Raw genomic sequence first — 27498 nt, forward strand, 5'->3', positions numbered from 1 at the left:
TGAGAAATAAATGGTATCTGACAGGTATATAATGCAACAGTGCAGTGAGAAATCGGTTGCTTGACTTCTTGTAACTGCTATTTCTGGAATAGCAAAGTCTACTACACTTCTTTTAACAGAAAAGACAACCAAATTTGTATATTATGTATTACAAATCTGAACAAGAAGAAGTCATTGGTGAAGAGATTATGCTGCTCCACTAGTAGAATATCATAGAATCATTACGGTTGGAAAAGACCTCCAAGATCATCTGGTTGAACCATCCATCTGATCTGAAACATATTTCAGACTAGGGGATAAGAAGTAACTTAATGGCACACTAGAAAAGACTTCTCTTGACTGGACAGAAAACTCAAGGTACCTCTTACTTTAAAACAGTGTTAGCAATTGGCTATGTTTCATTTTTACCATTTGTCCCCAATAATCCTCTTTTTTTTTTTCGTCATTTTTTAATGACAAAAGACATGCTGTGCCAAATTACAATCAACATATGAGCATGAGAAACCAAGATAGCACTCCAATAGTTTGGACTGTATATTACTTTTTTTTTTTTTAGGTGGGATGAAACATTTGATGTTAATCTTTTTGACAGAAGGCTTCAAAATTCTTTGCAAGTCACAAGACAACTGTCACCTGTTTGCAAAATACCTTTTAAGGAACCATCCAAGAATTGTACAAAATGGTCAAAGTGGAACAACACTTGCGAAAAAAATCAGATGTAGTCAAGACTCACACAGAACTTGAAGTGACCATAAATTTTGGTGTTTGACAGATTAACTGATATGACTATCCAAAGGTAAATTCACCAAGTTTCCAACAAATTAACAAAAATACAGACCCATTTCTTCTAAAAAAAAAAAATATATACTGAAAACACTTTTTTTAAATTACCTGATTCTTTGCCAACACCCATCTGGTTTCCAACAGAACTGATGACTTGCCGGGAAGACAGAGTTCTCAAGGCAAGGTAATCATATCCTGCATTAGTTAACCGATAGCCCTGGACAGCTAGGAAAAAATAAATTACACAACATTTCATTCCATATTATGCATGTGTTTCTTTTAAAAGAAGTTCCAGACCCGGGGGTGGCGGGTTCGAGTCCCGGGGCGGACACGTTTCTTCGCCGTGACACCCCGTTATTGCCATAACTAATACCGGGGCCCAAAGAGGCAGAAATACAGCTGCAGCCATCCCATCCGTGTGTGGTTAGGTAGCAATACCTGGGAACAAATCATGTCTAACCTGCGGTGTGATGTTGCTCACGGAGGCTGGTTTTCCATTATATGTTATCACGGTTACCTCTGTCTGCACCGGTTAACGCGAAAACGCCCAGCAATGTTTCTCAGGCGCTCAAATTTTGCTCGAATTTTGCAAATTTTAGCTGACAGAGCTGCAGCTCGCGAACCGCTGCCTCTGGGGGGCGGCAGTGTTTTAGAAAACAGGAGATGAAACTGAAGTGTTTTTTGGTGGTGGTTCCTTCCCCCTCCGTCCTGCAAGATGGCATGGCAGAGAAATTATTTTCTGGTTTCTCACGTAGGTCCTCGTGTAGTCCTTCTTATAAGCTGCCTATATGGACTAGTCTATAAAGTATTTCTGCTAGAAACATGAGGAATATGTGACTGCAACGTGAGTATCCAAATGAGGTAACTCCATGCAAAAAAAGGGGATGTTAACTCCCTGTATAATCAGCTAATTAAGAGGCTGGCTGTTTCAATATATGCATAATATAGTGGACAGTAAGGCTATCCAGAATTTAATTCTTGGCTCTTAAGGCATCTGGAAAGTTGAATTTGTGAAATCAGATCTTAAATTTCAGCATGAACAGACGAACAGTTCAAACAAACAAACAAAAAAGCAAAAAACAAAATGTGATCTTAAAGTCAGAAGTTTAACCATGAAACTTCTCTAGAAGTCTGTACTGATGTAACTGTTAATAAGCACTGTAAAAAATACTGTTATTTTTGACTGGTCAGTATACTTCTAAGGACCTGGCTGACATCATGAAGAATACACATAAGTACATTCAATTTTTTGTATTTTTAAGCATTATAGGTTTCACCCATTTTATATGCATGCATGTGTATGTGTATGTACATGAATGATCATTGTGGTGTCAGAAAAAACTCAGTGTTTATAAAGTTTTTCTAATGAATAGCAGAATCCATGCCAAGTGTACAAATGCTGCACATTGTCTTCTGCAAGGAGTTTTATAAATCCCCAAAAGCTGTAGGTTAGTGTAAGGTTTGAACAGTGCAGTTCATATAGTGGGCTCTGTCATAGTAGTTTTAGGAAACTACTGTTCTCAAGATAGATATGAATGCTTAGCAGTTTTATTGCTTCAGGTGTTCCATTTCAAATGAAAATTAGTAATAAACCTAAAGGGAATAGATTGTGGGAGCGTTAAAGTTTATAGTTTAGGTAATTGCTAAGGTGTCTGAATTAGTAAAAAAAAAAAAAAAAAGTAATTGCTGTATGTATAAAGAGCCCACAGTGGTGGCTCTATGTTACCTACATGTTTATATCTGGAATTTTAGATCAGCATTTGGCACTTGTCAAGGAAGTGTTTAGTCACTTCATGAGCCTTAGTTGGTGGTCAGACAGCTCCGTTTGCATTGGAGTTGAGGCTTGTCCGATACGTGTGAGGTCTAGCTGGGGTCTATTCCCCCATCGTAGCTGAAAACAGCCTCCAAAAGGCTGTAAAGCAGGGTAGTGGATATTTTTAGAGTGGATAACATGGGAACCTTTCAGCTTTAATTCAGTGATACAGAATATTTAACACTTAAGTCTTTCCTAAAATACTTACTAATTCAGCTTTTCAGATTCTTTTATTTGTTAAAAACTATAGGGCTTGCAAAGCACACCATTATTTTAATGCTCACGTTGAGCAGTATGTAAAGCTTAGCGCTCGTGCAGTACATTAGTGAGGTTTCTTTCCACACATGCAGGCTTCTCAGCTCTGCCTCATCGTGGTGGTACTGCTCTCAGTAGTAGGGATAAACATAAAGTCTGAAAGGTTGGCTCGTTTGCTAAGCTAGTTAAGTTTCTTATGTTTGGTGAGAGACTTCCAACAAGTTCTATACACAGTAGTGTGTTTTTTAGACATTAAACATTTAACATTAAAGGCAGGTAACAGCCCCTTCCTGCAGACTGAGTGGTGCTAACTTAAGGTGTGTGGCAGTCAGAGGTGGGTACAAGTTGATGCCATGTGGTAAAATTGTATACATGTATATGCCATTGGCAGTTCTTCTGACTGGTTACTAAGGTTCTGTAAGCCAAATTCTATAATCATCAATCATCTGTTGTTTGCATATGTCTTAAGGAGGGCAGTCATTTTTCTTTGTCATTGTGATAACTGCTTAGTTTTCAAAAAAGGAAGGAAAGACAGAGAGCTTTATTATTATTATTATTATTATTATTATTATTATTATTATTATTATTATTATTTGAATTTGAATTGCTGTCCAGCCAGAGACATGGGTGCAGAGGGAGTTTGTCTGTCAGATGCCATTTAGAGAGCTCTGGTACATAAATTAGAGTGGAGAGATCAGAATGAGCCTCGATACTACTTCATTTATTTGATCACAGTGTGGGGAGAATTGAGACTTTGAAGCCAGTTTCTATGTGTTCAGATGGAGAATAAAACCATGAGAAGAAAAAGAGTAGAGCTCTCTCCTGGGCATAGAAAACTGGCAGGCTGTGACAAAGCGAGAGCTCTCAAAACCTTCCTATCAAACCTCAAACTTGGACCTGTCATTTTCTGGATGGCCAGTTTCCTGCCAGCCCACCTATTAGGTCATTAGAGATTGGAGGTACGTCCCTTCTAGGCCCTGGGTAGACTACCAGAGGGGCAGTGTCTAGCATCAAATGAACCTAGCTGCTCATTTTTGAAGCAGTAAGGACCTAGTGTCAGAAACTGGTTTTGTTATTTGGGCCAGGTTCTACTGACTGCATATGATTGACTCCAAGCCTGGACAGATATTCTCTCCACTTGAATACGTCTTTTACCAGAGCATAACAATCAATTAACAATCAATTAACAATCGACCTCATCGCAGTCTACAACTTCCTAGTAAGGGGGTGTCGAGAGGCAGGAGACCTTTTCTCCATTAACACCAGCGACAGGACCCGCGGGAACGGGGTTAAGCTGAGGCAGGGGAAGTTTAGGCTTGACGTCAGGAGGGGGTTCTTCACAGAGAGGGTGGTTGCACACTGGAACAGGCTCCCCAGGGAAGTGGTCACTGCACCGAGCCTGATTGAATTTAAGAAGAGATTGGACTGTGCACTTAGTCACATGGTCTGAACTTTTGGGTAGACCTGTGCGGTGTCAAGAGTTGGACTTGATGATCCTTAAGGGTCCCTTCCAACTCAGGATATTCTATGATTCTATGATTCTATGAATTTACGCTGACATACTTCTCAATTTTTATGTTTTTCCACCTGTAGATTGCATCTCACTGTAGGTTGCATTTTAGTCTCCTAATTTATTCCCTGATTTTTATTTTTATTTTTGTACCACCTCATTAGTGAATGTAGAAGAAAATGCATACTAGCTGGGCTGCATCCGGAAGTGCAAACCAAAGTGCTATAGATAGCATGAATGTAGGAAAAACACACTTTATTGTCTTAATGAAGAAAAATAAGCTTTAAACTGACTTTAAATATGTCATAAGACTTCATGGTATTAGAAAACATGCTAAAACAGGCTGAAAAAACTATTATGAATCTCTCGTTTTCCAATACATTCTTAGACCAAATCCTTTGAGATTCAGAGCTATTGTCCTCACTTTAATGTGACCTTCTTTAATGCAACCTTATAATACGTTGAATATACATCTCTATGAGCCTGTGATAATATTAAACAATCATAAAGTCAATTGTTTTATAACTATTACATTATGAATTCTTTGTGTTTGTGGTACACTGAAAATCTGTTCATTGATCTTTTGCTTAATTCTACAGATACTTTTCTTACTACAGCCTGCATACAGAATGTTCTTTAAATGAGCACAGAATGTGCTTCAGGTAATTTAAAGGCTTCCTGGCTATCTTAAAAATTATATTGATTTTCACCTTGAATATTCACCTGTCCTTTATTTTTAGAGATATACAGGGAATGTGGGAGGGGAAGTGCACCTTTTCCCCTTTTTTTTTTGTCACTCAGCACAAGGACAGTTATTGCCCAGCAATAACAGTATGTTCCATTTAGAGTCCAAAGCACTAATATCATTACTTTTTCTCTAGCTTTGATGTAAAAAAGATCCTGATTGTGGTTACAGAATCATAATCCTTCAGTATTTATTTTGAGGAGCTGTGAAGCCAACTTTTAACTGCCTTTGTATTCTACAGCTTTTTGTTTACAGCCTTTCTTCCTCTCTTTTTTCAATCTTATTTTTAGAAAAAATATAATAATGTTGCTGATAAGAGAAATGTAGCAGTCTTTCAGGCAAGTAAGAATAACCAGTATTAAACAAAAGGTAGAAAATCAGAAAACTATTGGCTAAAAGCTGCTATCTTGAAATGAGACTTGTTTGTTTTCAATAAGTAATTTTCTTATTTCTCTTCAAGAATGAAAGATTCTCAGTGAAAGCTAGTAGTTAAAATTAATATCCACTTGATGTGAAAATGGAACAAACATCAGAAGGACCAAGCATTTTGCTTGGCTAAAGAAACTGCAGTTCTCAAGGTAGGATAATAATTCTAAGTGAAAAATTTTCGTTTTTAAATACTTTTAATATTTCACTTTCAGAATTTGCATTTGCTTTCAAAAAGCAAATGTGGTTGGATTAGAAGGGTGTAAACTTGTACGTTCTAATTTATTTTTAAAAGTGTTAACTTATGATTTTTTTATTTTTATTTTTTAACAGAGGAGGAATTTATCTACGTTGGGAATTTGTTAATAGATAATTGATGTATACAATGGATATGCATATACCATTTGGATTTTTTTTCTACTGTAGCTTCACGCAATTTTTGGCATTGTAATCTTTCAAGATGTCAATGCTTCTTTATACATTTCATGCGCTTATATGTAAAGTATGTTTAAATAAGCCACTGTTTTCAGTAGATCCTGCTTTTTCAGTGAAACTCTCGTTTTGAATATCGTGGTTGTCAGAATTCTGAAGCAGCAATGCAATAAAAGAAGTTGTATAAGATCTTTTATATACAGAAACCTAGATGTACACTTTGCATATATGTACAAGTGCTTTTCTCTGGTTACAGTGTTCGCAGTCTAGTGCTAGTAATCTTTACTATGAAAGGACTTTCTATTTTTAATCCTTTAGATAATTTTTCTTTATAAAGAAATATAATTAAAAGTGACTTTATTGCGAACAGTTTTGAAGTGCCGAAATTACACATGCTGCCTATTTTTCAAAGCCTGTTACTGCTAATGAGTTTTTTATCATTATTCTGCAAAGAATGGTGATGTTATGAATTGGTATGTTATATTGTCAACAAGCATTGTTTTTGAAGAAAAGGTTTGAAGATTGTTATAAATGGCTCAGGATTAAATTTAGGATTAAATAAAAAAATAGGATTTATTAAAAGAATATAAAGGAATAGAGGTAAGCAAACAGCGCTGGGTGCACCGGGAGTCTCCGCTCCACCAGGACGCACAGCAGTTACATCAAGCAGCTGATTTTTATGCACCTAGACTAATACATATTCATTACTACTTCTAAAAAAATAGATTATTATAATTAGCTTCCGGGGTCCAGTTCCTCCTACTGGAGCATGCGCATCAGTCTCCCCTGGGGGTCTCTAGGGGTCTTTCATGCTGAAGGCTCGGAGTCTTCCTCTCACCCTTTGTACTTACTCGGCACTATTCCAAGTTTATGGAACACTCTCTGTACACTCTCCACAGGTCTTGTCTCCCAACCGTCCTTCAGCTTCTTTTTTCTTCCTCTTAATCTCTTGGCCCCCCTGGCCAGATACCAAGGATCTCATAACAGTCACTAGTTGTTATCAGTTGTTCTGAAACTCCCAGACATCAAACACAAACAGCTTTCTTATTTGATGCTTCACGAGTAATTAAAACATTCTTCCCCAGCCGTTCACAGACACATCTATAGCAGTGTTAAGTTAATCTCGAAGAAGACAGGAAAAAAGGCTGTAACTGTTAGAAATAGAAGTCCGGAATAACAAAAGCAAACAGGTTCATAAATTTAAGGAGTGTTTTCTGAAGACGTGATAAATTGACTGGAATGAGGGGGAGACTGGGACACACTGCATCTGTGGTTCAAGAATTAAACTGCCAGTGCAGGGCCCAGAGGCAGACAGGATTCAAACAGAATTGTTCTTTATGGACACAAATTTATGTACACGAATTTATGGACACAAATTGGAATTGTTAAAACATTCCTCACAAAGATACTCAAAACTATCACTGTTGCAACAAATCTATTGCTTTCTTTTAAATAGTTGTGCCATCCATTACAGTCCTTTGAATTCTGACAGTAATTCAGGCAAACAGGAGGAACCAAAGACCGGATGATGCTTGTGTAGCAGGCATTTTTCTGTTCATTGCCAAGTGCACAGTTCACTGTTCGGTCACCTGTGTCGGCTGGTTTAGTGCCTTTAATGCAGTTCTCTGCATGCTCCCTATTCTATAAAGCTTACTTGGGGACTTCAGACATTGCCTGTCTTATTATTCCCTAAGGAAGGGTAAGGCCTTTACTGTCCAGCTGGAAGGATCACTAATTAGAGCCCTTGCTTTGGCACAGAGTGTGTCAAGCCTGCAAGCCTTCCTGCTGGGATCAATGGCATTCATGTTTGCTTTCATGAATGCACAATGGACAGGGATCTTGGCAAAGAACTGCCTATTTAGCTTGTGCTGAGAAGCTGAGTCTTCACAACATTTTAAAGTAATTGTAGAGGTAGAAAGGGAGCTATAAGAATACACCCTTATTATTCTGCTCAAAAAAAAAAAAAAAAAAAAAAAAGAAGAAAAGTATTCTCTCTAACGAGAATCCAATCCGCAGTCAAAACCCAGCATATATTTTTGCCCATGTAATGCTCGTAAAGAAATTTAGAGTCATTACTCCTCTATGCTTGCAACTTTCTGAGAATTTAGGATACATTTATATTTTAACCATCTATAAAAATTTAAAACTTACCTTGCAGTAAATGCAAACTCTGTAAGCAATATGATTAATTCAGACTATGTGTGAGGTGTTGCCATTAATAAATAATGGTTATTGGCAGGGCAAATGCTTCATTTAATTCTTTCTCTTTTTCCTCTTTCCCTTTAGAGACAGGTATGTTTCTGCAAAGGGGGTAAGATTTTTAAAATGAGCTTGTTTTGGCATGTATTTTTCATGGAAATACAGACCTGGGTCTGTATTCTGGAGTGTCTCTTCAGGGGTCACCCAAATACACCATGAATATTATTTACCAGTAAAACAGCTTGACCGTGGCAACTGCCAGGTGCCCACCTAGCCTCCTCCAGCCTCCCACACCCTGTCCTTGACAGGGCAGGGTGGAAAAGCTCCTAACCTGTGATAAGAACATGGAAATCACCAGTTACCATCATGGCCAAAAAACCCTTGACTAGGGGAAATTTATTATAGTTTATTGTCAAGTAAAAATAGAGAAGCGTGGTGAGAAACAAAACAAAAACAGCTGCCCCTCACCTGCTCCTTCTTCCCAGGCTCAACTTCACTCCCAACTCTTCCACCTCAGCACCCTGAGCCCTGAATGGTGTGAGAGGCTGGCAGTGGAGGTTGTGGTCTCTTCGTAACAGGTAGCCTCTGTCACTCCTTCCTCCTAACAAGTTCCCCTTTCTCCCTGGCTGCCATTCTTCAAGAACGCTCCAGTGGGGTGCAGTCCTCCAGCAGCAGACTGCTCAGGCATGGGCCCAACTTGGGCCACAGTTCTGCCAAAAAAACACCTGTGTGGGCTCTCCATGGGCAGCAGCATTTTTCAGAGCACAACCAACTGCTGCAGGGGCCTCCGTGGTCTGCAGGAGGACTGCTTCACGGTGGTCTTCTCCACAGTCTGGAGGGCAATCTCTGCCAAAACCTTGCCTCATAAACCCAACACAGTGTGGTAGATACTGGATGCCTTCACTTTATGTTCTTTTATCATTAGAAATAATGGATTTTTTAAAATAAACTTTAGAATAAAAATTTGAGCATGATGTTAATATAATAAAGGATGCTAGCCCCAGTAAATGAAATGTTATCTAATTGTATTTATTTGATTTCACAGTGGAGAAGATTTTAAAAATGACTAATCTAAAGATTAAGAAGAACAAAAGGCAGGCTGCAGCAGGGAAAAGGTAAAGTTGCTTTTGTACTTTGCAAGATATGGTAAAGTATCAGCCTTTTAAGGCCAATAATAATTCAATTCTCTGATTAAAAAATGAAAGAGGTGAGAGGAAATATGTGAATGAAAGGATTATGGATAATGTTGAGTTCTGCTGTGCTTCTGTTTTTAAAAGGCAACCAAAGTGCAATATCTTGTTACATTTCATGTGTGCTGGAAATGAAACAATACATTCTGGGATAGCCCAAGTTTCATATGAGAGAGAGATTTTTAATTTTAATTTTTATTATTATTATATATTTTTTGAGATAAAGGGGCTACATGAAACATTGTCAGGTTGTCAGGACTTGCATTTTAAAACAGAAGTGCATCAAGATTCTGTTCTGGGTCTTCTATGTTTTCTCTGAACTGTGAAGCGATAGACTAAGCAGTTCTCTTAATGCAGTAAAATTTAGTTTTGCATTGCATTTTGTGGATGCAAATGTAGTACTTTAGCACTGGCAGGTAATTGGTGAAAGAGACAGCTGCTGTCTTTCTCCTAACTTTGCTCTCCAATTTAAAATGCACTAGGTGAGTGGGTGAGTCATTTTTTTTTAATAATTACTAACTTTTGACTCTGTTTTTAAAACCTTAAATATTCTCTCCTGTCTTTGGTAAGATTGTGGTTTTATTGTTGATATTGCTGATCATAGGACACCTGTGCTATTGCTACTATATGTTTTTGCTCCACTGTGATGAAATTCTTGTTTGTACACGAAAGTAGCGTGTGAAGAGTTCCTCTTTCACTTGTGTGTGTGTTAGCTCCCTGTCAGATTTAACCCCCCCACCTTCCAAACCAGTAATTTGCCTTTCATGCCAAATGCTATGTGAAGTTACAATGTTTGAGTGGTGATCACTCATGTGGGTAACATTGCCTGATTTTTCCTAATATGAGAAAATATCTGGATGCTATAATGTGCTGATTTTTAAAAGAGATACCAGAGAAGAGACCTTGTGCTCTGTATCTCTGTTGTGCTCTCATGCCATCATTGGGTGTGCACCCCTTCCCCCGTGTGCCCTCTGTTACGCACTCTCTTCATTTTACCTCTGGCTCACTTGCTGTCTCTCATTGTCTTGACTCTTGCCCTTTCACTTGCTGTTCGTCAGTCTTCTGTATGCTCCTTTGTGTTCAGTCATGGGCACGTGCTCTCTTGCTCTGTCTTTCTCACACGTGCTTCTTCATGCTTAGTCTTGTGTGCTTGCCCAAGTCTTTTTCTTACACAGTCACATTGTCCCTCTTCATCTCTCATACCGTCTTGTGCTCTGGCTCACTCTACTTTATTGCTTCTTCCAAATTTCTCATTCACTTATACACTACGTACATCAGGTACAGAGGCATACACTGCATCAGTTGTTTATTCTAAATAGTGGATATGTTGAACCCTTCTTTGTAACATGTTGCATGTTTTATGGCTAATCTGATGATCCATCAGTGAATGACAAACTGCTCCATTAATTGGATCATTAATATTAATCCAATATTAATGCTTGGTTTTGTTTACTTCCACTACTTTATTAATATTATTCTCATTTTGTTTCAGAAACTCCAAGTGGAAAATAAAAAATCAAGTATTAGAGAATTTAAGGTCTTTGGGATTTGCTAAATTCAGTTAAGAACTGATTTCATTATTAATTCCAATGTCCAATAAAAATTGAATCTCACTGGGCAGGGTTTAAAATTCTGGCAAGGGTATTATCCATACAACAGCCTAGTCTGTCAGTGGCTAAGCATGTTGCAGTGGAAAAACTGAAGTCATAGCTTCAGGTGGTACTGTAGTCCAGCAGAAGGAATTTAAAAAAAAAATAAAAATTAGGACTGTAGGCCTACTGCTAGCTAATATTTATTGACCCTAGCCTTGGTTAAATGATGCAAACACTAAGCAAATGTTTTCAGTAATATGGTCTATCAGAATTCATTGGAACTTAGAACTGAAACGTAATTAAAGTCAAATATAAATTATTGAGAGCAAATAGTTTCAGGTTAAGGAGTTGAACAAAGATGAGTTAGTAACTACTTTCCTCCATGAGAAGGGATGATGTATGAAGAAATTACATATTTCCATTAACTTTTTGTGTGTTGCCTGCAGTCTGCTTTGGAGAACATACCAGTTCCTCAACCTGAACTTATATATCAAATTCCAGGTGTCAAACCAACAAGTAGATGTGTCAAAATGTTTGATTCCTGGGTTCTCAGTTAGAGGTTCTGAACCCTCTACAAAGAAAAATGGGCAGAAATAAATGGGTCATCTTGAAGTTGGGGACTAATAATGATGGAGAAGAAAAAGAAATTTAAGTAAGCAGAAAATGTGACAAAAAGAAGTGGCTATCTCTGAGAGAAAAACAAAACAAAACAAACAAAAAAAAAACAGGTATCTGTAGGTGCTGCTAGAAGACTTCATGTAGACCTTCACTCAGCTTGATGCAGAAAGTGGGCTTGTCCTACACATGTATGGAAGACTGGTGACACTGACTGTGTAGCTTTGTGTCAAGGAAGCTGCAGCATAGTCCTGACTGTACGTGATCGTCTCTAGCACAGAACACAATTATCAGATTCAGTTCAAAGAGAAATTCCAGACTTTGGTCAAACATACATTGAAGGTCAGCTTATGATTTTTTAATTATGTATTTTGTTTCCTAGAGATCATTATCATTATAGATGAAATGGCAAAAATTTTTATCAGTTTACTGAAAGCACAAGTAATACAGTTGTAGAGGCTAGTAATAACGTGAAAGAATGCAAAATTATTACACAAGTTTATATTTCAAAGAATCATTCCTGATTCTGTTTCTTATACAGGAATATCAAAGAATGGCATTCATTCAATTGAAATGAGAGTGCACCATAGCAGTTTCCAAATATTAAGATTGCTGGAGGGAACTCCTGTAACAATAAGTATATATCTTCCAACATACTTAGGTATGCACAGCAGAAACCGATGCCATTTACAACAAAGTGTATTGGTTCTTTTCTTTGTAATCGTCTGTCACTTCTTGTCTGGTAGTAACATGCATTATTCATTGATAATAATTTATATTTGTTATAGTTTTTGAATTTTATAGAGGTTTTCCTCATTATTGAAACATTATGTACACAGATTTTGTTAAACTTGGAACTTAGAAAATGGAAAGAAGTGGTTTCAAGTAGAGTATTTGGAAGATCATAAGAATGTGGATGAAGAACTTCATGCTTCTTGTCATCTTAAATGAATTTTATTATTTAAGTTCCTCTTTGGCTGTATATAATTGCTTTATAAATATTAAAGTGTCTAATAATCACTAATATTGAAACTGTGAAGGTTTACGGATATCTTCAAGGCAAAAATGGCAGGGAGAGTAACATTTTTAGCTAGACCAATACAGTTAAAAAAAAACAGGCAAGCTTTTGGATATGAAGCCATTTTCTGGCACCTACGCAAAAAGACACTTAAATAAGGCATGAAATAAATTCTCTTATGTTCCTGCAAGATTGAGAACTGTTGCAAAACTTTCATAACGAGTTATAATGTAGTTCAGAAACATCTGTCAGTGCTGTTGGTCTAAATTTCTTGATACTTTTAACATCCATTAATAACTTTTTTTCCATTTAATAACTTTTTTTTTTCTCTCTAGATTTATAGTTTAAAGAAAAAAAATAGCCTATCACACAGAAATATTTTCCTATTAAAACTTTATTAACAATATATCTTCTTATTAACAGTCTCTTATTTAAAGAAAAGCAAACAGACACTATATATATATATATATGTTTATATATATGTTTATATATATATATATATATATATAAACAGTAATGACAAAAGAGCCTCACAACATTTACATCCATATCTTTGTTTTTTTCTTCTTCCTCTTCTTCTGAATGTTTGTGTAGAGTCTGCTTCCAAAGAAAAAATGTTGATGGCTTTATTTCCTCTTTCACATAAAAGGAATATTTAATGCAAGAGGCTATCACTGAAAATTGCAGGTTCTGACCATCTCCTAAATTCCTGGTTTTATGCGTGTCTGAGTATTAAAAAGAGTAGCCACTGGGTGGCTGCTGTGGTTGAGAGAATAATGAAATTCTTTGTAATGGTTATAGCATGACATTCTCTTTCAGAGTAAAGAGTGCTGTAGTGGATGAAGATCTTCATTTTCTTCTGTTATGGATTGTCCTATCATATAAAAGAATGCGTTTTATGTGATATAAAAGTATCTTTAAAAATGTATTGGAACTCTGAGAACCCACTTGCAAGAATCTAAATGATTTTCACTTCATTCTTGAACACGGCTAAGTGCTTTAGTTGTTATTACTGAATATGATTTCATCCTGTAATTAAGTAATTCAGTGTGAGGCTAATAAAAGTTGTGTTTTGCAATTTGTGCATAAGAACAACAGAAAATATCATGAGAATCACCTTGACTAATTTTAAATTAATGAAATAACATTATCTTTAATGCTTTGCTGAAAGCAATTTGCAAATTATGTTAAAAAAACAAACAAACAAACAAAAACATAATGGGAAAGAGTAGTTTGGGGGTTAAATAGTAATTAGTAAGATTAGAATAGTAAGACGGAAATAAAGGATCAGTGCCTTAAAAGATGTCAGGGTAAAAACTTCCATTCTCTAGAAGGACATTCTTTCACTTAAAAAGAAAATTTTGGGTGTCTAGTATGGAGGGGGACGGTAAGCTGGTAACAATGTCACTACTAGCAAAGACTGGTACTTGGAACAAATGACAATTATTTGCTCTAACGAGTAATTGCCCAAGATTAGGAAAGGTGCTGGGGCTATATGGGTGAAATTATTTTAATCCCCTTAATAAATAAATAAATAAATAAAAGTTAAAAAGGAAACAAAAATCACTTCAAGATTCATTTAGAATACCTGACTACAAGGTAACATTCAACGAAATCAAGCTCTTCATGATGGATAGATTCCACTGCAATCGTGTAATCTTCAAATTGAGAGTGGAAAAATAGTAAAAGAAAGTGTCAAAAATGAGACTTCGGAAGAAGTAATGAATTCTTTTAAACTAACTTAGTACTTAAGAAGACTTAAAAAAAGAAAATGGCAAATGTAGTAAAAATAGCAAAAGAGTAATAGGAGAAATGGCAAGGGAAAAAGGAAGATATAAATACTGATAATAGGGATAACCAGATATGTAACTCCATTGAAGAATGGATTTGATTATTAATTAGTTGTGGTCAGCATGCCACTATAGAGGTGTTCGTGTGGAATGGGGGAAGTCTCATAGACATAGGAACATATGTCTAGACATAGGAACTTGATCTGCTTGAACCCCAGCTCTATAGGTTAACTAACGAAAGTAATTACAAAAATTAAGATGATGTTCAGAGAAAATAGAAAGGAAGCTAAGATGTGTGGTCAATAACATTGTTTCTTGAGTCAGTGAAGTCTGGAAGAGATACTAAGGAATTTCTGATGAGGTAGTTTTTGGAAACTGTAGATCTCTCTAACAGTATTAAAGGGAAAAAAGTAGATAGGAGTGTTCACTCTAGTCATATATGACATTTTAGCTTTCTAAATATGGATTATGGGGAAAAAAAGGGTAGTAATAATCCAAGAGCCTAGGTACTGACATTCAACCAGTATCTTCATTGATTTCTTTGCCATGACAAATCTGATATTGAGGATTAAGAAAAAATTTAGGAAAAAACAAAAGAACTTTAGATCCTATGATTCTTCATTGATTTGCTTTAACTTAAATGGGTAAACAGGAAGAGATCTTTAATGCCCTTGGTTTTTAAAGGGCAAACTCAGAGAAATGAAATATTTACAAATACAACACTGAGGAGCCCAAATACTCAAAAGTGAGACATAAATTCAACATGAAAATTTGTTTTTGTTCCCAGAAATGTAAGTTGAAAGAGGGCCTGCAGCTGTCTGAAGAGTACTGACTTCCAGAAGGGTAGTAAGGAAAGAGGATGTGAGAATCCCAGAATCATAGAATGGTTTGGTTTGGAAGGTACCTTAAAGATAATTGAGTTCCAAGCCCCCTGACAAGGGCAGGGACACCTCCCTGGTGCCCAAGGACCAGGTTGCCCAAGGACCCATCCAGCCTGGCCTTGAATACTTCCAGGGGTGGGGAAGTGTTCCACATCTTCTCTGTGGGTAAGTGCATCCACAGCTTCTCTGGGCAACCTGTTGCTGTACCTCTCCACCCTCAGAGCAAATAATTTCTTCTTTATATCTAAACTAAGCCTCCCCTCTTTAGGTTACTCCTTGCCTGTAAAGCAATTCCGTGTTTCTCTTAGATAAACATTATTTTACCTAAAGTTACTTAGTAATGCACCAGGAATTTATTCAAAATAGTATATTGCTTTTTGTGTGTACTAATATTTCTAACTAATTTAAAATTTATGTACTTCCTTGCAGTAAACTTACGTTTTGTCTTCTAATCTTTTCTAAATGAAACATATTTGGTAAGGTGTCACTCTCAGCTCTGTTTCCAAGCAAGTGTTGGAAATAGGTGGAGAATTCATTCAAAATTTTAGTAAACTGCACCAATTTTGTGATTCTGGAGATGAATGAGGTTAACATTATTTAAGAGAGAACATGGTGAAAGCAGTATTGGACCATTTGCATGGAATTGCTGAAGTGCCTAAATTCTCCACACAGATAAGAATGTTTGAAATTGAATGGTTTTCACACATGCCAAATAGTGTATGCATGACTTCCCTGCTTAAATGCTTTATGCTTCCTGAAATTTGGTGACTTGTTGCCTCTTCAGGTGTAGGTAGAATATGTGTTGTTCTAAGACATTAGAAAACAAGAAGAGAAATTATTTTTGTGCCCTTATTTCCTTTGTTGGGGAAAGGGGCATAGGCCAGTAAGATTCTGAACAACTGAAATGTTAAAGCTTGTGGGCGTTGCAAAAAAATGACTACATATGTAAGTCTTTGCAACTGTTTGGAGCTGCTTTTATGAAAATGGTAATATACAATGAGAAGTAGTCCATGGAAACTAGTGCCTAGAACAAAAAGCCAATGTATTTTTCCTTTATTATATAATGTTCAATTATATGTGCCCGATAGCCATCCTGTGCAAAGAACATATCAAGAGCTTTAAACAAAATCTGATTATAGTTATATTCAAAGCTATTAGAATTGATTTCAGAAAAGCTCTCCATGACATTTACAGAGCCATTTGCAATTCTGGCTATAGCGGTGGGGGAGGGGAGGGGACAAAGAGATTGTGGTCTCCTAGAGTACACAAACCTTTACAAAATCTTTTCTTACTCTTTGCTCCTATGAATCTCTGTGGTCAGTAATTCTGAGAAATTCCTTTGTTACCATTAAGATGGCCAATCCTTTCAGTTCTCTGAAGTACACTTGTCTAAAGCTAAACCCGTAAGTATAGACTATGTTAGAGGGAGGACTGCCATTTGTCTGGAAAATAGGAATTAAACCTGTGTTATCCTCATTGCGTTCTGTTAGGGTTTCTAGAAAAGATAGAAACTGCAAACAATTCAGCTTGATTTCCATATCTGTGTGGACATACAACAGGTCAGGTGCTTGGTAATTCCTTATTTTGTAGCTCAACCGTGCATACGAGAGAAACTGACTTCTTACCAAGAGACACAAATGCATGATGTATCTAACTTCAAAACTGCTCACTCAGAATTAATTTGCTGTTTGCTAAGAAATGTGCAGATGCATATGGAGTTCGTCTTTTTTTTTTTCCTTTCAGTGCCATGAGCACTAGGTTAATTGAGGTGCTGGGTGCTATCATTTAAATGTTAAAATTGCATTGTGGTTATCTTCTTCAACAAAGATATGTGCCTTGATGTAATAAACTTGGCATGATATTTAATTGTTTGTAATAAGTGTGGTAAAATCACGGTCATTCATATTTTACAAAATCACAGAATCATCTAGGTTGGAAGAGGACTCCAGTATCACCTATTCCAACCTCTGACCTAACACTAACAAGTCCTCCACTAAACCATATCACTAAGCTCTACATCTAAACGTCATTTAAAGATTTGTTACAGAAAATGTCCAGTGCCGATCCATTAAAAAAAAAAAAAAAGTAATAAAAAGGTGTGCTTGTATATATATGTATTTAATAGTGGAATTTTAATTTGCAAGTGTAATTATGCAAATACCCAAAATATATTTGAAGGCTTTAAACTTATGCTGGCTTCGTATTTTTATAGCAAACTTTAATCTGAAAATAGACACAGCTCACAGCCTGTTAATACAAATATATCTTCATCAGTATTAATTTATCTTCAATCCATCCATGATTCTTTTTAATTTTATTGTCCACTTCCCATCCCACAGTTAGAAAGACATAGTCTAGAAATGAAAAATTGAAAACAAGTGGTCTGGAAATTAAAAGTTGTGCTTAGATTGATCATAGCAATGTGAGGAATGTTTTAACAATTCCAATTCGTGTCCATAAATTCGTGTCCATAAATTCATGTGCCTAAAGAATAATTCTGTTTGAATCCTGTCTGCCTCTGGGCCCTGCACTGGCAATTTAGTTCTTGAACCACAGATGCAGTGTGTCCCAGTCTCCCCCTCATTCTAGTCAATTTATCACGTCTTCAGAAAACACTCCTTAAATTTATGAACCTGTTTGCTTTTGTTATTCCGGACTTCTATTTCTAACAGTTACAGCCTTTTTTCCTGTCTTCTTCGAGATTAACTTAACACTGCTATAGATGTGTCTGTGAATGGCTGGGGAAGAATGTTTTAATTACTCGTGAAGCATCAAATAAGAAAGCTGTTTGTGTTTGATGTCTGGGAGTTTCAGAACAACTGATAACAACTAGTGACTGTTATGAGATACTATGTGGATCCTTGGTATCTGGCCAGGGGGGCCAAGAGATTAAGAGGAAGAAAAAAGAAGCTGAAGGACGGTTGGGAGACAAGACCTGTGGAGAGTGTACAGAGAGTGTTCCATAAACTTGGAATAGTGCCGAGTAAGTACAAAGGTGAGAGGAAGACTCCGAGCCTTCAGCATGAAAGACCCCTAGAGACCCCCAGAGGAGACTGATGCGCATGCTCCAGTAGGAGGAACTGGACCCCGGAAGCTAATTATAATAATCTATATTTTTTAGAAGTAGTAATGAATATGTATTAGTCTAGGTGCATAAAAATCAGCTGCTTGATGTAACTGGTGTGCGTCCTGGTGGAGCGGAGACTCCCGGTGCACCCAGCGCTGTTTGCTTACCTCTATTCCTTTATATTCTTTTAATAAATCCTATTTTTTTATTTAATCCTAATTTGAATCCTGAGCCATTTATAACAGCAACTATTAAAGAAGTTTCCTATTATTGTTTTTAAGACGTTCATGAAAATTTTAACTTCCATGTTTAAGGTTTCCATGATTTGTCTACTGTAGCATGCAGTAGGCAAGCAAGCATATTGTCCTTATCATTCTGCTTTCTCCTGAATAGGCAGAAGGCACGGTACAAAAACATACCTGGTACAAAAGGCTTGACAAGCAGAGATAAAACAAGGCACTTACAAAGTTATAAGTTGAGAAAAGTAGTATTGCAGTAAACTGACTGCTCCACCTGATCCTCCTGTGCACATCGGATTACTTGCAAACTAGCTGGATGCAGACGTTCTGTGTCTGAAGAAACAGATTGTTCTACCATTTTCTGAATTTGTATTGACCATGTCTTTCATCTTCATTTTATGACGAGATCAGTTGACTGGACTTAAAAAGGTCTAGGAGCTAATGATTTACCTTGAAGACTTTCCATCAGAGCTGTTTTTTTCCTGGTGGCTACAGCCTGTTGCCTTTTTTTTTTTTTTTTTTACTGCTTGTAGTGAATTGAGCGTCCTGCCCTAGAAGTGAAGAATGGGAGATAGTTAGAGAAAGAATGAAGTGATAAACTGTTCCCTCCTTGTCACATTCATCCTGGTTTCCTAATAAGGGACTTTTTAAAACTGAGCCTTGCGCTATTGTGCATCAGGAAGAGATCTAAGCAACCAACAGGTGACATACGTAGAAGTTTGCTGTGGTAAGTGGAAAGTTTAAATTCGTGATTTAAACTTTCTGGCTCAGCTCTGGCCAGCAGCCAGAACCTTTTGGAGCCGGCCGGAGCTAGCTCTGCTCTGACACGAGGCAGCTGCTGGGCTCTGCTCACCCCTGCAGCCAAACCCTTACCATGTGTACCCAGTACACAAAGCTTGGCTGGAATGCTACAGTACAGTTCCAACAATTCATAGAATCACAGAATGGTTTGGATTGGAAGGGCCCTTAAAACCACCTGGTTCCACCCCTTCTGCCATGGGCAGGGACACCTCCCACCAGACCAGGTTGCTCAAAGTCCCATCCAGCCTGGCCTTGGGCACTGCCAGGAATGGGGCACCCACAGCTCCTCTGGGCAGCCTGTGCCACTGCCTCACCACCCTCATAGTGGGTGAAATTTGTTTAATGCACTGCTTCACAGATTTAGTCTTAATTTCTGACTCTGGGATTAAAGCTACAGCTGCCTAGAGGAGCCTGCTAAAAATTGATCAAGGGAACTGTCATCATCTTTCTTTTTCTCTTATGAAGTATGTATTTCTGTATGGACACCATTGGCACACAGAGATGAGGTAGGAATGGAGCACAGATGTGTTAAAACTTCAATTAAAAGCAAATTTCAAGCCTTAGGAGAGGTGATACTTTGGGATAGGGTGCGTGTGTTTTTCTTTCTTTGTTTTTCATGAAAAGCAGATAAAAACACTCATATCCTTATGGACAGTACTTAATAAGTTTATCTTTTTATTTGACGTGAGGGTATGGAACTGGATTTAATTTTTTTTTTGACCCATACAAGTGACTGGAAATTTTGGTACAGTTGCCAGAGACAACATCTGATTTTTTCACTGGTCTCTATTGCAAATTATATTTCCATCAGAGTACTTTTCATGACGAATTGTTCATGAAAATGATTTCAGGAGGTAGAGCACCTGCTGAAGTCCTGCATTGCATATTAATGTAAAGGCGACAGGTCTTGCAATTCTTGTGTGATGTTCAACTCTGGCAACATGCAAACTGCTTTTTGCTAATGAATTGTGCTAAGTAATGCTTTACTCTTTTATGTATGTAATTATTAATATGTAAATTACCAATGCAGGTTGGCAGTTTGGCAGAGCAAGACCTTTTTATAGTTTGTCTTGTTTAGACTGAAGAAAATCAGAGGCAGTTATGGAAAAAAAAGGAAAATGGCTGAAATATATAGTTGCAATAGTTGTAAGCTGTGAGTAGGCATGAAACATTAGTTAAAATACATTAAATGTTTACTTAGTCAAATAGTGACTTCAGTCATGCAACAGAATGGTTCCCTGCTAGTTCAATAAATCTAATGAGGCAAAGCAGTACCTTTCCTGATGTTACTGGTTTACAGCCATTCAAAGGATACTACAGTGAGCAAATGGCTACTTAATTTCTTGATGCCAAGGACATTTAGCATAGCTAATGAGGGACCAAGACAAAAAAGGCTGTAAATTATTTTTGACGATTGGAGCTCCTGGATTAGTGAAAAACTAAGAGTTAAATCTCGGTGTCTGTTGCAGGAAATCTGTGCTTTTGAGTCTGTTCTTGTTTTAAATATTTATTGCCATATGAAATCAGGCTATGTCTAGCAAAAACATTGGAAGACTTGCAGAGAAGCAGGATCCAGAAAGATTAAAAATTTGGGCAAGTGCTTGGGTTATTGAAAGACCAAAGCAAATTTTGTCTGTAGACTTTCAGACTTTGGAAAGAGTTCAGTTACTTTTTGTTTGTGATTGCTATTTTCTGTCTCTTAATGAAATAAAATAGAAATCCATGTGTTCATATGAGATGTTAATTTGCATGTAATTATGAGAAATAATGATTCAGAACACTTCGAATCAAAAACAGTGATAGGATTCAAGTTTCCATAAAAATATCATCTTTAAGTGGTAGTTTTAATTCCAGGTTCTTTGCATTTCAATATGAAATATAAGACTTTACATCAGAGATTTTACATTACTTTACAAGCTATGTAATAAGTTGTAATAAAAACTTCCCATTTAAAAAAAAAAAAAAGAAAGAAAAAAAAGAAAAAATAAAGATAACCAGCTAATGCATTGCCTGAGTAGATATTTTCTCAGCCATTTGCCTCATTTTATGTACAGCTTAATATGTATTTTCTCTCTACTTTGTCTATAAATATATATTTTCATATCCATAAGAATATACTCATGTTCTTAGTAAATGAAGGCATGCTTTCAATAAATTGAATGTCCAGCTGGCTGAAGATTTAAACAGAAAAAGGATACAAGAAGATATTTGGTAGATAAACATGTTCTTGTTTAGTCTTTTTTGATACTGATTGTTTAGAACTCTGAATGCTTGCTTATGCTAGCTTTGGGCTGTTCTTCAAAAAGTCAATCAGCACAGTCTAGATGGTGGCTTTGATCTTTGTTTTTATATTTGTTTTAAGAGACTAAAAGACACGAAATTTGTGATTACATGGTTTGTGAGATCATCCCCCCCTCCACACATTATCCACAGATGGTTTAAGGGGACTAAAGAAAGGCTGCCCGCCTGAGGTTTTGACATCTTCATTATAGTCCCAGCAGGCTACTTTATAAACATCAGCATTTTTGCAGTTGTTCTTGCAGGTGCTTAAAGGAGATTGTGGCCTTTCACCTAGCATAATCAGCTTCCTTTTATTTCACAACATTTACTATTCCTTTGCATAGCCTTATTGTTTTTACACAGTGCTCTTAAAGGAAAACTTAACGAATTATTCCAACACCTGCTTGCCACAAGGCAAACACTGATCTTCGTGTTAGTCCTATGAGAGCTTACCACAGCCTCCCTAAGGCACATTTATCATGCAACTAGACGTCATCAGTCTCTGAAGGAATGTGATAGTGACTTGCTTACTTTCACATCGTGTGTCATCTGCACTGTGCAAAATTTACATTTCTAAACTTTGTATTTTATAGTTCAGTAAATAATAAAACCAAATTTTACAGACTTTTGGCAGAATATTTCTTAGGTCCAAATCCTTACATTTTAAATCACCTAAATTATGCTTGCTGCATTTGTCTGTTGCTTTTATGCATATCATTTTCCCATGTTTCTAGTTATGCTTCTCTATGCTTTGGATAAGTGGATAAGTATGATAATCAAAGTTTGTTTGTAATTTAAAATATTTATCAGCATGAAGAGTGATGCAATCCATTTTTTCCAGATGTGCCAACCTATGCAAAATAATTCTGTTGATCAGTGAGGATTCCTGATTATGTTCAGTGAAGGAAGATAAATGAGAAAATGCTGATTCTTGGATCACTTCTGTTTCAGAGATAATAAAAGACTTTTGAAACTTTTTTGTCTGTATAGCGACTGATTCATAGGCAGCCCTGTAATAAAACCGCAAGACCTTACCATCTCATGGGTGGGTTTTTTTTAGCTGTATAGATGAAATATGCTTATGTGGTTTCAAATGAATAGGCAATTGTCTCCACTAGAACTTGCAATGACTTGAACCTCTCTGTAGAGTCTCAGTAGGGAAGACAGATTTTGAAACGTAAATAATCAAGCAGGAGATCGGGTTTGATTTCACAAGCCAGTATTGTGGTCTCTGTGTTTGTAAGTAGTGTATTTGTTAAATGGTAAAATTAAATGCTTGGTTAGTTTGTTTTGTTGTATTAGAGAGCATGAACAGAACAACTGAGGCAGGTTTTGCTCTGTTTCTGCGTATGAGACAATTATAGCAATTTGTAAGAAATGTCAAGCTTGAAAGTGTTTGCTTACTTGTTAATAGCAGGTGATGCTCGTAAGTTATGCATCCTAGAAAAGGTGGATAACACTGTTGCACACTGTATTGGGGGGGTGGGGTGAGAGAGCGGTTGTGGTGTTTGGCTGCCTAGCACAGTAGAACCACCACACACACACAGATTTAAGGTTGCATGATAAAGTGGGCTTCTTTATCTAGCTGTCTCTGAGCATACATATTTTAACACATAAACATGCTTTTCCATGAGAGTCATCAGGGGTTACAGGTGATTTCAAGGAACTCAGAAATGTGCTGTATGAGAATAACGCCAGAGGGATCATTCTGTTCAGAGAAAATTTAAGAGCAGGAGGTCTAGAATTTAATCCCTAACTAGAAAGTAGAAAATAAAACATTCGATACTGCAGACTGTAGGTCAACTTTTGTACAGCAAGAACAAGAAAGGTGGATGGCTTGAGAACTTCATTTTTAGCGACAGTCTTGTCTAATCAAGAAGTCAACAAAGTGACAAAAATAGGAAAAATAGAACAAATGGAATGTACTTAAAATAACATGATTTTGAGAACAGCAACAACAACAACAACAACAACAAAAACACAAAACAAAACACAAAAATGTGAAAGAAATTATTTAATTGCCAGTGCTAGAATAATATACAAGAATTAGATTTGTTTATTTATCTGCTTAATAACAAACTAACTAGAGAAAAAAACTAACTGAGAGAAGGAATGTTTAGCAAATTTGTTTCTCTGATGAATGAACAGGGCTATAGCCCTGGTAATGGAAGTGCTCAGCATTGCTTTTTTTCAAAGTTCAGCTTTGAATTTTAACTGAATTACTCTGGCCAAGCCCCCAGATAGTTGATCCCCAGTGTCTCAAAAGCTACAAATGAACATGATCAGAGATCTAGAAATCTTTATCTGCTAGGTACAAGTGAATGAATTGCAGCTGCTTAGTCCAAGAAGTTTAGAAAAACTCTGAATATTTAGAAACATAGATATTTGACCATAAAAAAGTCTGCTACACAGAGAAAGGTGTCCATTTCAGATTTGGGCAATGTATTTTAAGATATGTAACAGATATAAACTGAAAGAAAGAACTTCAGACAACACTTCAGAAGAAAAAAAATATATATATAAAAGTAATGGAATCATACAGGAATGGGCTACATGTGTCCATGAGTTTTTAGAGTTTTTCCTACCAGAATTCTAGAAATATCATTGTCAGGACTATCTAGAGATACAGCTTTTCCTGTCATAGTGCTGAGAAATGAAGCATGTGAAATGCTGAGGTCCCTTTTAGTGTAATGTGAATAAGTAAGTGGCCTAAACCAGAATGTTTTCTAACTAGAAAAACTTTTTTTTTCCCTTGAAACAAAATTGTTTCCATCTTTGTGAAGCCATAGGAATAATAATAATAATAATAATAATAATAAACGAAAAAAAATCAAAAATTCAAAAAATTCAAAAGTTCAAATTGTAGTATACCAATATTGGATGTGTAATTCCCCAAACTCAGTCATATCATTTGAACCCAGGACAGTGTAGCAAACTAAGTGAGTTGATTCTTGTGAATTGTTTGTTCATTGTTTGATTTGTTGGTTATTTTTTAAAATGACTTCAAGCTTTGGAAGTCAAGATTAGAGTCTTGGTTAAGTTATGAAAACAGGTTTCAAAAGTGATTTGAGAGGAAGTGCAAGTGTGGTCATGACAAGTTGCAAATTTTATTTTTATTTTTATTTTTATTTTTATTTTTATTTTTATTTTTATTTTTATTTTTATTTTTATTTTTATTTTTATTTTTTATTCATCTTGCTTTATTAAATGTTTCATTTTCTTGCTTGAATTCATGTCTGTGTGCAATAATATCACAACATAATTCAGTTGTAAATTTAAGTAGTTTCATGTTACTGCTGTCCTTGTATTTTATGTAACAACTCCCTCTTTGCTAAGAAGGTTGTTGAATTAAAAACATTAACAACAGAGAAATGACACACCTCCACATTGCAAAAAGTAAAGAATATCTGTAGAAATCCTGAACTTGAGTTGTTTGTCCTGTACCCATACCATGAGTGACAAAAGAAAATATGCCATTCAATATGCAGAATTCAAGAATGGCTGACCCTTTGTGTAAATAGGACCTCTTTATTCAGGCCTCCAGAAATGTAAATACACTTAACCATGAGCAGAAAATAGATTTGCTATTCTGAAGTTTGAAGTGGCCTTTAGCATATCCCTCACATTGTTGAATTTTAGTTATTAGCTATAAAATTTAAGCTTTGTAGCATGATTAACACAAAAGGTGCCATCTACTGCAAGGCATAAAACTAATTCCTAGTTGCTGCCATGATAGAATAAGGGATGATAGAATAAGGGATTGATCAGTGAGATTCTTGAAGACAAGTACTGTGGGAAGAATTATTTTTTCATGCAGATACATGTTTGTACATGCACACACACACAAATTTATCATGAAAGGATGCTTATATTTTCTGAAGCAAAGGATTGTTTGGAAGTATTTATTTTCTCTTAAAAAAAAAAGCTCAATATGAATTTGAAATGGCTGTATAACTGGCATAATCCAGCAGTAGTCTCAGTTTTAAGAGAATATAATTCTTGCCTTTAAGAATATAATTACATTTTCAGTCAAAATAAAACTGAGTGCATGTGTAGAGTTTAGAAACAAACAATTTTGTTTTAAAATCTTTATTATGAAAGCTTTGTTAGCAGCTTCCTGGTTGAAATTGTAGCAATATTTTCAATTAAAACAGGATTCAAATCTTACTGTTTCATGCTTCAATGACATTTGACAGGAAATCCAAAGTTCCAACATGCTAGATCTTCAGAAGCGTAATGTATTTTCTAGTTAAATTTATTTTTAGTAAACTATTTTCTCTATTAGAAGAAAAAAAATTCTTCTGTAGAAGTTCACAGTGAACTCATTTGTGGATTTGTGGAGGTCTGGCATAAAATCTCATGCATATCCGTATTCATGTATTTCAGGTAATCACAAAACAAGCTATAACCACATTAATAAGCCAGTAGCCATTACTTTGCATGTGCAGAACCTTTTAGAAAGGTCTTTGGAGAAAGGTGTTGCTAAGGCCTTCCCTTCTGCCCACTGCCAGGACCACAGCTGCAGAGATGTCTCAGATGGTTTCCAGGAGGCTGGCCCTGGAACAGTGCTCTCCTGCTTTTGCAGGATGCTCTTTTCTAAGCCAATTTAAAATGTGGCTACAACCTTTTCTGCTGAGAGTTCGAGACATCATCCTCTTTTGCTTCTTAGTCTCTTATACCAGGTAGCCTATAATTCCCTGGAAATGGGAGTAATAACTCTCTTCATGGCAGACTAGCTGAGATTTACTCAGACCCTGCTGTTTGAACAGCTACTGAGGCCTCCCACAGTGTGAAAAGTGCATCTCTGCTTGCACAGCGTGTGACTGCCATTTGTGTTTCCATCCATGTTTTATCCTCTTCTTCCTTCACTTATGGCCTCTGTTGCTTTACAGACTTGGGAGAAGATGGCAAGAATAGTTAAAAGAAGGGAATTTCAGGCAAGGTAAGTTGTATTTATTAACTCAGAGGAATGCTGCGTTTCTTAAAAGAAGAGCATTAGTTACTGCTTTCACAAGGGATGGCCTAGCAATTGCACCAGCGTCCTATGCCAGGCAATAAGACCTTCAGAAAGGATAGTTTCTGAGACAAACTGGGAGGTGTAGGAAGACACTAGCTCAGTATTTGTAAATCGTTGTACTCAGACTAGTTGTTCACTGGGGAAAATACTGCGTAGAACCGAAAGACAAGGATTAGATTGCCTTCTGCTTCCAAGACTGCAAGTAATAATGTCATTAAATGGACTTGTGAGGAAAAGTTGATGTTAAGTTACATAACAAGGTTCAGGTAAAGCTTTCCACAAGAAGTTTATAGAAAAGAATATGCTAAGCAGATGCTGTTAGTATGAAGTATTAGTTGTGGTGGTGATGGGTGAAGATTCGTGAAGAATGACTGAGAGAAATGAAGCAGAAACAAAGCTTATTTTTATATTGATGACTACAAATATTTAATGATTGTTATTCCATTCCTTCCCCAAAATGTTTTCAAAAAACTAAAGCAAGCTATGGTTCTCAGTTTCTTCTAGATGATGATGATGATTTGATGAGGAGAGCCAAAACTTTTAAGATTTTGACTTTAAATCAAAGATCAAGAAACTTCCTGGAAATGAAGAAAAAGGAGGAGGAAAACTAAGAGATATTAAGAGACACAAAATGCAACAGGGAAAGATATATTGAATTTTCTGTGCAAGCATAAATTCCTCCTAATTAATGTAAATGTATTAGAAAACGCACTAAGCAACAGTATTTGTATAATAAATACTGCTATTCTTAAGCATTTTTGTTAATAACAGAAGTAAAACAAAATTCTGTGGTAACAGAGTAGAAGAAATGAAGCTACAGAAATAATAAATTTCCCTTTTAATTA

General features: G+C 36.3%; 1 protein-coding gene and 1 long non-coding RNA gene across 5 annotated transcripts in view; one reads left to right on the plus strand and one right to left on the minus strand.

Annotated features, from left to right (window-relative positions):
- LOC140002784 (serine/threonine-protein kinase RIO2-like) overlaps window positions 1-1054 on the minus strand; it is a 100107-nt gene extending 99053 nt beyond the window's left edge. Inside the window, exon 1 of the mRNA XM_072040012.1 lies at window positions 892-1054. Coding sequence (XP_071896113.1) covers window positions 892-1039 — 148 coding nt within the window. The 5' untranslated portion in view covers window positions 1040-1054. The remainder of the gene's footprint in view (window positions 1-891) is intronic.
- Window positions 1-27498, plus strand: part of LOC140002789 (uncharacterized) — a 34337-nt gene extending 6839 nt beyond the window's left edge. The window contains exons 2-8 of one of the 4 annotated variants that reach the window (XR_011810297.1): window positions 557-1627; window positions 4961-5023; window positions 5567-5684; window positions 8251-8275; window positions 9209-9278; window positions 26529-26578; window positions 27148-27498. This is a non-coding gene — a long non-coding RNA (uncharacterized lncRNA). The remainder of the gene's footprint in view (window positions 1-556; window positions 1628-4960; window positions 5024-5566; window positions 5685-8250; window positions 8276-9208; window positions 9279-26528; window positions 26579-27147) is intronic. The other 3 variants (XR_011810298.1, XR_011810299.1, XR_011810296.1) reach the window with 3 other exon arrangements.

Source organism: Anas platyrhynchos, chromosome 6, assembly GCF_047663525.1.
Source record: "Anas platyrhynchos isolate ZD024472 breed Pekin duck chromosome 6, IASCAAS_PekinDuck_T2T, whole genome shotgun sequence".
NCBI classification, from domain to species: domain Eukaryota; kingdom Metazoa; phylum Chordata; class Aves; order Anseriformes; family Anatidae; genus Anas; species Anas platyrhynchos.